This window comes from Pseudomyrmex gracilis, unplaced genomic scaffold, assembly GCF_002006095.1.
Source record: "Pseudomyrmex gracilis isolate BER0280 unplaced genomic scaffold, ASM200609v1 scaffold_97, whole genome shotgun sequence".
In the NCBI taxonomy this organism is placed as follows: domain Eukaryota; kingdom Metazoa; phylum Arthropoda; class Insecta; order Hymenoptera; family Formicidae; genus Pseudomyrmex; species Pseudomyrmex gracilis.
In genome coordinates, this window is record NW_018020681.1 from 253,427 (window position 1) to 265,643 (window position 12,217).

A 12,217-nucleotide genomic window follows, 5' to 3' on the forward strand; every position below is an offset into this window, starting at 1 on the left:
TATATATATATATATATATATATATATAGAAAGAAGAACATACAGCTAAAGATTGGGAATAGTTTATCCTATCAATCGCATTCACCTCGAGACTAAGGTACTCACGGAAGCCTCTTCATGAAATTGGTATCGTTCTCTCTCTGCTTTTATCGCGTGTCGACGGAATTCCCCGCCCCCGTACACGACGTGAGACTATCGCGAGCTCTTTCTTTAATCCCGATGCAGGTAGAAATTCTCCGGGAGGCTCTCCGACGACTTTCCCAGGAGAAATGTCTCGTCTCCCCTGTGTCCTCACCCTACCACGTCCTTCTTACCCGTCTTAGCGTGGACCGCTGTACCTTTTCAACGCTGTTTCCTCCAAAGCCTCCACCTCTTCCTCTTCCTGCTCTTCCTCCTGCCACCTTTATCACCTTCGTCGTTGTCCCAAGTCGTCCATTCGTTTCTCAGGCTCTCTCGCCTTCCCCCTCCCCCACTCACCCACCCCTCGTCGTTCATACTTCCCTTCTTTTCGCCGTGCCACCCCCTCAAGTTAGCCTTCTCGCTTTTATCGTCGGAGGCGGCAGATTTTCCTCATTTTACTTTTCAATCTCACGAAGGATGCGATTTTCTTCCTCATTTCCACTCCGACAATATTGAGGAAGCGTCGACGGGGGAAAGAAGACGAAAATTCTATAATTTTGTCGACAGTATCATCGAGAAACGGAAAACGGACGGGAACGAACGGGAAAGAAAGGGTGCGACACTAATCCGACTATCACCTGTTAGCGTTAGCGCTCTATTAAGGAATACAATTTGCCTTTTAACGATTTCTGAGCGATTAAATCGTCGTTTAAATGACACAATCAGATTTTGTTCTCACGCATTTATTTGAATTTCAACAATTCAACCATATTGTACGTCCAATTGCATTGCTCGAAAGAAATAACGAGACTTTGTGGTTTACTTACCTCCAAGACGTGTTCCGCTTGATTCTCTCGATCGAGCTTTCTGCCGCTGGTGGTGATGAGACCTGCAACATCGAATCGGCAGCAATTAGAGAAATATCGAATGATTAAATAAACAAGTGATATTTCAAATTGCGGCGGAACAGTAAAACTGCGCAATGAGTTTTCTCCTTTATTAAATCGTTGAATTGCGGGCAAACGAACGAACCAGGTCCGTTCCGTTATCGGGGCAAAAATCAACGCGAGAGAACGAAATTGTAGCGTTCAGATTTTTGACACGCGACTCGAACTTGTTACACCTTCAACATCGTATCATCGCTGCGAGAGATATCGAGGTTTTATTTTTTACGTCGCATGGAATTTCTTTCATTATGCGACACGGACTTTGCTCGGAAACTCGATTAAGCGAAAAAAAAAAAAAAGATATTTTTTGGAAAGTGCAAATATACACGATATACATAAAAGAAGAGAATGAAAAAAAATTTGTCTAATGGAGGTGAGCCGCGCGCAAAGCCTCGACGAGATGCGAGCGCGGACGCGCAAAAGCGACACCGCCAAACAAAAAGGAAGCCCTTTAGCACACAGCGCGCGCGCGCGCGTGTGTTGTATAAAATCCGAGCAGGTTTTTTTTTTTTTTTTTTTTTTTTTTTTTTTTTTTTATTAGTCTTACGGCTTCCGGTGACGGTAGAACCGTCGGCGGTTTAACGGCCTATATTTTATATTACACCGCGAGTCGCACTAATCGAGTTAAAGGGAAGCCGTTGTTGCTGCCGGTCTGTACACAGAGCTTCACGATCGCCAGCCAAGGCGGTAGCTCGTCGGTTCTCACATAATTTTCGCCTTGCGCGATCTCGTTGATGATCAGTATGACGTGAATCCGAACTCTCGTGCAACTGACACGTACAGAGAGCGGAGAATACCATTAAAACAAAACTAATTCCATGTTTTTGTAGAGCAAACGCCTGGCGCATGTTAAAACTTAGTTGGGACACCGTTATATCAAAACCGTGATAGAAACGTGAAGACCTAGAAACGCTTTGCAAAAAAACAAATGTCTGTTCAAAAATTAAAAGAGTTTTTCTACTCTTTATTATTTACTCTTATATTTCAAACTTCGGAATTATATAATCGTAACTTTTTTTTCACATTCCATCAGCAATTTTTCAGACAACGCGGCTTATTTCTCGTGCGCTTTTTTTCTCGCTTTTAAATCGGAAGAAGTATGAGAAAAGGGCGCGGAGACAGAAACGGAAGCGCCGCGATGGACAGGAAAAAAAGGGGGAATTGGCGGGAAGTGGCGTTCGATCGGAGCCGCGAATGCGAACGTACAGCGCGTAGTCTGGTGATGTAGAGCGCATTTAAATAATTGCTTTTCGTTTTCGTTCTTCGCTCTCTCTCTCTCTCTCTCTCTCTTTCTCTCTCTTTCAGGCCGTGTCGGCTCGACGCGCGACTGTTCGCCTCGGATCTGATAGGAATGCACGTACATGCACGCGCCGGGAATACCGGCTTCGCACAGTGGCGCGCGTATGACCGCGAATAAACCCGGAAAATTCGTTATTGGAAATCAGTGCGAGGCAGAAATTACTTACGTATTATATTCGCCCGATGTTCTCGTCGTTGTGCGCGATCGCGAAGCGCGGCGCGACGCGAAACGAAGGAATTCGGGATTTAAAAAACGACGGGATTTATTTTCTGCGTGGATCCCAATGGAGACGTCGCGAGTACTTGGTTTTTCTCTCGAAACGCGCTGGACGAAGAAAGAGCGAGCGAAAGAAAAAACGCTCGACGCGGAGTAATATTTTATGATGATAGTGAAAAATGCTTCCGGGAGTAAAAACGACGCCGGAGCACCTGGAAGGCCGCTTTAAAGGCCGCTCATCTTTCGCTGAGAGAAAGTTTTATCGGGATTATTCCCTTATGACGAACTAAGATTATCTGTCTTTCACGAGCGCGGCGCGGCGCGGCGCGGCGCGGCCGCATCGACGAACGTTTTATGAAATTTGCCTGCCGGGATCGCTCGTGTTCGCATTAAAGCGATTCCAAAAAAAAACAAAGTTCGCCGCGCAAATAAAAAATCTCAAGGGTTTGTTAACCCGTGGATCGCCATCTGTGAAAAGTCGTTTCGAGAGTCGAATATATATATTCACGATAAATTTTCAAATTGTACAAAACTTGGGAGAGCAAAAAACAGTTCGTGCAAGAACTCTAAAAAATGTTTAATTAAAAATAATATAAAAATTATCTTGATATTTTAATTTGTTCGTTTTGGTTTTTGTTGTAAAAAAAAAAAAAAAAAAAAAAAAAATAACGCATTATTCAATCTAGTGCGCGCTACTGCGAGCGTTTATGGCAACATAGTGAATTAGGGAGAGCAATCAGCGACGCGCACATACGCGGGATAAAAAATCTCGCATTTCTCTCCCTTTTTTCGGACTAATTAATGAAATTATATTCCGGCATACATTTGCGTTGCATCCAGACTTGGTTGATAAAAAGCCCGGGATTTTCTAAAAGCGAACCCACGGAACTCAGGAATCATCAGGATTTAGCGCGTTTAATTAACACCGCATTTTACGTTCTATTTACTTCGCAATATCACAACGCAACGCGTGCGCGAGAGAAGACATAATTTTTACGTGGCGCGGTGCGCGTTATACGCGCCAAAAGTGCGATTAACCGCGCGATTAGTTACACCCAGGTTCGTGGCGTGTAACGTTTACGACGTGCCGTTCGCTCGCTCTTGTAAGCTCTTTGCTCCCCGCGGGCGAGGTCGTATTACTCGACCAAGGGAGATCTATCTAATCTAATTTTGCACCGCGCTGTGTGTAACACACCACTATTGTTCTCCGTCGTCGTATCTCTTAGCACTGCGTACTCTTAACTAGAAACGTTCGCGCGAATGTGTGTCGGTTAACACATCTGAAGGTGTGTCTTTTCATACAAACGAAGAGCAATTGAGTGTGTCCGAAACGAAAAAAATTAAACAATAATTTATCAAGTTGATTTTGTATAAATTTATTAGCGATAAATAGAGATTACTCTCGGGCTCTATAAGTCTTTTAAACTAATAATATGTGAATATAAGGACATGAAGAGCCGTTCGCAGGATGTTGTGCGTAAATGTGAGAATATATATATATGAATGCATATATATATATATGTATTCACGTGTAATATTTTTCACGTGAGTTTTTTGGAATTGAAATAACAATTCTTTAAATCAAATATGATGCTAATATTGCATCTTATATATGCAGGGTCCCCAATACAATATTTAAAATTAGTTAAGGGGGTATTGGGGACCCTGCATATATAAGATGCAATATTAACATATTTGATTTAAAAGGAATTGTTATTTCAATTCCAAAAAACTCACGTGAAAAATATTACACGTGAATACATATATATATATATATGTATTCATATATATATATACATTCTCACATTTACGCACAACATCCTGCGAACGGCTCTTCATGTCCTTATATTCACATATTATTAGTATAAATTTATTTTTTCAATATAGTTGCCTTCCACACCTCGATATATACTTTGACCGAGCGCTTCTCGAGAGCATCAGTTTTTGGTGAAACGATTTCTCGAGCTCAATCGAAATCGAGCTAATCGCGACGACTTTAATTCGTTGTTCGAAAATTTTCTTCCGCCAAGCCATTTCTTCAGATTTGAAAAAATAAAATGAAAAGAGACGTTTTTCTCACTGTGCTCCGCGCGTTAAATTGGAAAAGAAATCTAATCCCTTCTCGTACATATGTTCGTGTGAAACCGTTTTATTTGCATGCAGCAGGATTATACTCATAGATCATAAAACAACACTCCGGCCTCGCGCCGTATAATAATGTTAATGAGAGCGGTGAAACGGCAGTGTAATCACAAAGCACACGTGCATGCGATATACCGTGACGCGTTATTTCAGCGTGCATTTCTCGAGCGCATGGATGATGGAGTAGGTTTTTACCAGGCTGACCTTTTCCATCCGCCGGTCCGTCCCTTTTCCCGCGACGTTACGGGGGATTAAAAAACCGCGGTCTCCTTGCTTGTTATCGGACGTTCGCGAAAATTGATTGAGAGGCCGCGGCCGCGTATGATTGATGCGCCGCGCGAATGCGAGGAAAGCCGCGACCGACCGCGCGCGCGTAACGAAAGCGAAGCGACGCTTTATTAATCGAGTGATTAGGCGATTTTAATTCGCGGAACGAAATCGGCCGCGATTTTTTTTTGAAAAAAAAGGAAGACGAACGTTTTTAGCAAGAAAAAAAAAAAATGACGAGAATACGTTACGAACGTTCTTATCTAGTCGAAAACTAAATCAATCGAGAAAACACTTGGAAATAAATGTTCTTAACGTAACCAGAGAGACTTCGAATTTACCGCACCTTTATAATACTATAATTACCAGTTTAATCGCGCGATTATGCGTTACAGCACCGTAACTAGTCCCGAGACGAGTGGCAAGTGTAGCGCGTAAAAATCTACGATCGTTGTGGTTGGCCGATCGGTTTCGTGTTACGTTGCTTGCCATTAGACGCGGAAATAAAATACTCTTGTTGTTGTTAAATCCCGCACTGTGTACGCCATCTTAAAATCAATGATAAATTCACACACACGTGTATTTATGACGGAGTTATATCACAACGCGTGTATATACTCCGTTCTGTTTATTAACAGAATCGTATCGTAAATTACAAAACCCGATATATTAACAACCACCGCGAAATTGTTATATTTGCGCGTTGCAATTAAGTATCAATGTTACGCCGAATATGTTGGATACGTAATACAGCTGATTCAATCGCAGTTCTGAAACGGATCTTTACATAACGCATCCGACAGACTTTCCGCGATGCCACGAACAACAGTGTTGCGATATTTGGTAATTTGCGATAAAATTCGCAACGGCTCCGAGAGATATCGCAATGTTGTTGTCATTAGAGTAAAAACACAATTCTTTTTTACTTCACCGTTCGCGGAGTTCCGTTGTACGCGCGAAAACGCAATAATGTCGAACAAATACGAACCTTGCGGTGATACGGTCGCCGCGAAAAGACCCGCGCAACCAGCGATATATATACATTTCGCGGAGATAAACGTTCGTTTATTCGGTTTTAGTTCCGTAACCGCGATCGTATTGCACGCCGGGCAATTTGATACGAGTCGCGAGCTCGCAAAAATCGTCGAGTGACGTCTATCGCTAAATAAGAGAGAGAGAAAGAGAGAGAGAGAGTGTGTGTGTCGGTAATAAATAATAATGCCGTCGCGCGAGAAGAGAGCGCGAGTTCGCAATAAAATAAAACGATGACTCTTCTTCGGAGGGCAGCGGAAACCAATTTAGCTGGTATTACACGGAATTTGGAAGCCACCCGTCCGATACATTACGCGCAGTAATTGCTGTTGGTGGAACGGTGCCGTCGCCGCCGGGTTGAAACCGGGGCAGAGAAACCGGTGCTAATAGTTTCCGATACAACATGGGACGCTCTATGCGCGCGTGTATGTTCTCGTGAATAATATCTATACTTCTCATCCAACACTTCGCTCCGATTCAAACTGGCAAATATTGATATTTGTTTCCTTTCTCGCAAATTCCGTCTATTTTGATACGTTTGCCGTTACAACGAAAAGAAAACCATGAGCAATTGTTTTAAGTATTTTTTTTTTTTTTTTTTATCACGGTCTGTAAATAAACAAATACATAAATAAATAAACACAAAAAAGAATAAACACATCGAAGAGAACAAAGAATAATTATTGTAACGTTAATAAAGATCGCGCACGCGCGCGCGCGCGTAACTACTTTTCGCGACATGTTGCGGTTACGATAATGAAGACACATCGAGCGAATGCATCGAAGAGACTCGCGCGCAAACATTTTATTCGATAACCCGATGATAACCCGATGACATTTATAGTCGACGCGATTGATCGCGGGTTATAGAGAAGATGTATTTCCGTTTTGACACACGACAACGCGCGGAGGAAGAATGAGAGCGACCGCAATACATATGTCGCGCCGCCATTTTATCCATTTCCAAATCTCCGTCCGGCCGGATGTTTGTTCGATTTTACTCGTCGTATGTGAAATACGAAAGGATTTCGAGACGAGGTCCCCGGGCCAAGTTTTACACAATCCCGAACGCATTAAAAGTTCCGCGGATGGATGGACGCGCAAAGGGGGGGAAGGATTGGCTCTGGACGGCGAAGAGGAAGTTTTCCCTAAATTGGTCCCGACGGCAATGAATACGAATCAAATGTCGAGTGAGACCAGTTCCCATTGTAAACCGTCTCCGTCGGTTATAACCGACTTTCATTTTGCGTACTAATATCGATCGCGCGAACGAACTTTCGAAGAATTCAAAGACGTCCGTTGTTTGTGACAAGAACGCCTGGCTGAACGCCAAGGATTTATAAAGTGGTATAATACCCAAACGCGCGGAGGTTGCGACTTGGACGGAAATAATATCTACTTTAATACACTGGCGACTTCATCGCTTTAAGAGAACGGTTCTTTTATTATTAACTTCCGATGGTATTCTAAGCGCGCGCGCGCGCGAAGAAAAAGAGAGCTTCGACGTTCAAAAATTAAATTTAGATGTTATCCGCGCGCGTTGCTATTTGTATACACCGAAAAAATTATATTCTTATAAGTAGAAGATTTTATAGTTAAAAAATCTTCTTAAAGATTTTAGATGATATTCTTCTGAAATTAAAAATATATTCTTTACTCTTAAGAATATATTCTTAATTTAAGAATATAGTCTTTTTCGATAGTGAGATATATATGTTTTTCTATAGAGGCTTTTTATATTCTAATCAGTATATATTCTTATCAATATTACTATTTAGAGGATTTTCCTCTTAAAATAAGAAACTCTTCTTGGCGCTTATTTTAGTATAAAATATACTTAAAGTAAGTGGGATATCCTCAAAACAAGAATACAATTTTTTCGGTGTACCTACCCGTTTCGTAGTTCGTACATTATTTTGTCACACTAAAAAAAAAACAAAAAAAACAACATAACGCCGCGCCTCTTACGTTATTTATGGGGGATTCTAAAGTCAGAAAGAGCACGGCACGCCGCCGTTCCAGATCTAACGAGCTTGCGAGATAGGCGCTCTCATCGTTTTATAATTCCCGAGCGTCTCACGCGAGAAGGAAGCGAAACGATAAAAGGGGACTGATGAATATGGATCGACGTTCGATCACCCTCGGATTTGCATGCGCGGCCATCGCGGGTGAGGCAAGAAACCAACCCCGCGTATCTTTAAACGCGCGTCTATATATAGGGGGTTGCGACTCCAAGAAGCGTGTTCTCGAAATAAAGATAGATCGTGACGCGCCCTATCGATAATTTTCCGTTATACGCGTTCACGTGTAAGACCGTATTGATATAGCGAAGTAGGTATGAGGTCATTCATTAAAAAAAAACCAATATCTCTCATCTCGCAGACCTGTCGTTCGATTTGGCGACCGGTAACGAGAAGATTCGAACTCTTTTCACGGAAGCAACCAATCTCTCTTTCTCTCTCTCTCTCTCTCTTACGATTACACGTAACGGATCTATTAAAACTCCCGTCCGACGAAAATTGAGCTCATTACCGGCTACCGGGTGTGGCTAAAGACCCGTCATCCTGATCTTGCCGCGAGGCCGGTATTATTTCACCGCCTGATGCGATACGAGCCGCGGCGCTTGAGCGTTGCTTTACAGAAACGCGTCCGGAAACTTACCGGTGGTAGAGTTGATGAGAAAATAACCCTCCGGATTGCCGCTGCTGATGGTGAAGACGAATTGCTGGGGCGAGACGTCGCGATCAAAGGCGCGGATCTGCAGGACGCTCACGCCGGCGGGCGAGTTCTCCGCAACCGAGGGATAGTAAACTGGAAGTTCAGTCAGCGGCGTGTTATCGTTCTCGTCCAGCACTTCGATGTAAACCTGTACACACGAGGGAAAGAGAGACCGCCTCTATGAATAATTCGCTCAATAATGACACGTGCACAATTCATATTCCGCGATCAGAGAATTATAACGATTACGGCACAATGTGTTTATTTAGTTTCACATGTAGTATAGGGTAAAAGACCCAATTACTGTCACCTGTCCAATTACTGTCACCCTAAGCTATTTTATTTAAAATATTAAATAAATCCTAAAAAGTTATGCACGAAAACAATCTAACATAGAATTTTAAGTGCAATTAATATAATAAAAAATCCAGCACTCAACATTCTTGTCTCATTTCTGTCATTTTAGGGGGTGACAGTAATAGTTCTCGCATCGTTCTTTCTTAATTATCTTAAATATCTTAATTATCTTAAATAATAAATTTATAAATAAAAATAGAGATTTTGAGAGGCGGTATTATTTTGTTTCTTATATTAAAGACATTGAATAATACCAGATAAGACGAAAAACACATGTTTTTGATAAATAAATAAATAGTAAAAACAATTCGCTAACGCCAGAGTTTATTATTCAGGTGTGACAGTAATTGGGTCTTTTACCCTAGATATAGTTTAAAAAATAAACGAAAGTTTAGTTTTAAAAATAAATAAATACAAATGCTTTTTTTTTTTTTTTTTTAACAATCGAACAAAATCTGCTAGCTGAGCGGAAAAGACATCACGATGTGAGAAGTGATAATATAGTCGTGCTAAGTACGTTAGCGATCATTTAATTTCTCTGTACCTACGACACGCGTATGTACACTGAGAAAAAAAAGTTGGTGAAGTAACAAAATAGTATTTGATTCAACTATATGCAGCGGTCACGGGCTGTCAATGAAATATTGATTAATGTAAAAAGATATCACGTTTCAATAGATATAATAATTAGATTATACCAAAAGACAATTTAGTTGTTTTAACAAAATTATAATTTGCTTAAATACAGGTAACTTTGAATGTACAACACAATAGGACAACACAATATTTTGTCTGCTTATAAAAATAAGCAGTTTGATTAGATGAAAAATACTTAGTACAAAGAAATTCAGATTATATTCAATTAAAGTAAATGAGAATTGTCTATTTCATCTTTTTTAACAGTATCTTTTATTTGAAATTATCACAACTTGTGTTCGACAAAACAATTTTCATGGTTTAGTGAATTAAATATGTTCATTACCGCTATTGTTAATTCAACTTATACAAATTTGTTATCTTTATTACCATATGCTTGAATTAAAAAAACAAGATATTTCAGATAACAAACTGAAACTCAACTAAACGCATTTAGTTGAGTTAATAGTATTTTTTTCTCAGTGTACGTGACGTTCATAATTGTTTTTTCCGAAAAATCATTACAACACACAACAGACGCAAAGTACGACCATATATCGAAACTTACTTGTAAACTCGAACTCAGCGGAACCACACCGTGATCCTGAGCGTAGACCGTCAGCCAATATCCTCTCTTCGTCTCGACATCAAGCGCGGCTTTAGTTAGGATATTTCCTGCAATGAACACATAAAGAGTTGCAATTAACTCGAGAACTGGAATAAGCACGGGGGGAAAAAAAAAAAACAGTTTTGTTGAGATTACCAAATGTTGATATTCTCAAGCAAAATTTGATAATTTCCGGAACACGCTTTATTTGATTTGACTTGCCAAATTTTTGTTATCTCAACAAAAAACAGTTTTTTCAGTGCAAATGAAGTTTGGAGCGCATAATATATCGCGATAATATCTCGATAGGTATTACGTATATATATATATATATTTTTTATATTTTGAATTAATTCATTTCATTCCGATCGATATACCGTCGTGTGTCTGCGGCGATATCCGCGCGTATAATGAAATATATCGCAGGTGCGAGCCGGTCGAGCGGCTTTCTCGGGGAACGGAATTAACGTTAAGATACGCGAAATATAATCGACGTATCGTGAGACCTTTCGCACTCGGGCGCGCGATATATCCCTCTGGTATATCGAGACGTGAAAACGAACGCAAGGCGACCAGTTTTGCGAGGAAAAAAGGCCGCGACGATATTCCCCCGTGCACCTTGTGTGCGAGTTGGTTGGTGTCGGCAGCGAGAGAACTCGCCGACAAGACAGAGCGCGTGCACGTAATCGCACACACATTGCGCCGCTGCACCGTCGTCGTGCGGAACAAGCGGCAAAAATCGAACTGCATTCTTGCCGTTAAACACATCGCCGCTGAACCGTCGCTGTTCCGCTCTGACTCGACTTTTTGCCGAGACCTCGCCGGATGCACCGACGATTTCTTGCGCATGACCGATATATTCCGCGTTCCAAGCTCCTCGCGGTTTGTTTAATCGTCAAGCGGAATTCACATGCGTGATAACGATAAACACGGATGAGCATTGCTGCTACGAAGATGATTACTTAGTGTAACGTTCTCCATGATGAGAGAAAGAGAGAGAGAGAGAGAGAGAGAAAAAAAAGGAGAGAGAAAACCCGCGGATTGAGTCGCAAACCGGGGAACCTGCTGCTGCTGCTGCTGACGATTTGTAACGCTGATAATCAGTGTTTTTCGTCTCGTCCGCCGATCGCGCGTCGAACGCGCGCTTTTGATCGCCGCGCGCTGTCGTGCAATTAACGAGACATCGAACCCGCAGACGCGAAATAACGGACTCGGATCTATCGGAGCATATATAATAAGCGTTAATTAGAAATCTGAGATTCGTGAGGATCTTGATGTCGGGAGTCATAAAAATTGTTGCGTCTCCCGTCGCGAGCCGCGGCATGATCTTGCCCGCTCGTTTCCGCTTTGCGTCTGCAGCAACCACACACTTGCATTATAGTCGCAAACGCATTTTTGAAAAATGCACACGGCACGGAGAACTCTCTGTGTTAAAATTTGTATAACGCTTTTGTTTTGTTGTTTTTTCCCCGTGGCTTTCGCGCATTGCGTGCGTGCTCAAATCCTGACTGCAGGTTCTCGTTGCGGCCTGTCCGTCTAAAGTTACAGTAGTAGACAAGGAAAAAAGACTAGACGTTTTTGTCATTTCTTTTATGTGTTGCGCGAGAATCGCATATTCAGTCTCTACATGTATATATACGTGCGCTCTTCCGTACAATTGTTTAGAAAAAAAATTTTATTATTATTTCGAGAGGGATGTGTGTGTATATAAAGTACACGGTTTGCCGCGCACATAACTAGCGTCGCCATTGAAAAAAAAAAAAAAAAAAACTACTCTTTCGCGTTCAGCGAATGCGAGAAATAACGAGTTCTCTCTTCGAGTAGCCATATTTACCGCAGCAAACTATTAAATCTTAATTGACCGCAAACGAACAT

At 41.5% G+C, this 12,217-nt stretch overlaps 1 protein-coding gene across 7 annotated transcripts in view; it reads right to left on the minus strand.

The window, feature by feature from the left end:
* Positions 1-12,217, minus strand: part of LOC109855734 (fat-like cadherin-related tumor suppressor homolog) — a 343,522-nt gene that overhangs the window by 42,439 nt on the left and 288,866 nt on the right. For all 7 annotated transcript variants that reach the window (XM_020430284.1, XM_020430285.1, XM_020430283.1 and 4 more), the window contains 3 exons: positions 10,304-10,410; positions 8,686-8,890; positions 948-1,009 (listed from right to left, as the gene is read on the minus strand). In XM_020430284.1, coding sequence (XP_020285873.1) covers positions 948-1,009; positions 8,686-8,890; positions 10,304-10,410 — 374 coding nt within the window. The remainder of the gene's footprint in view (positions 1-947; positions 1,010-8,685; positions 8,891-10,303; positions 10,411-12,217) is intronic.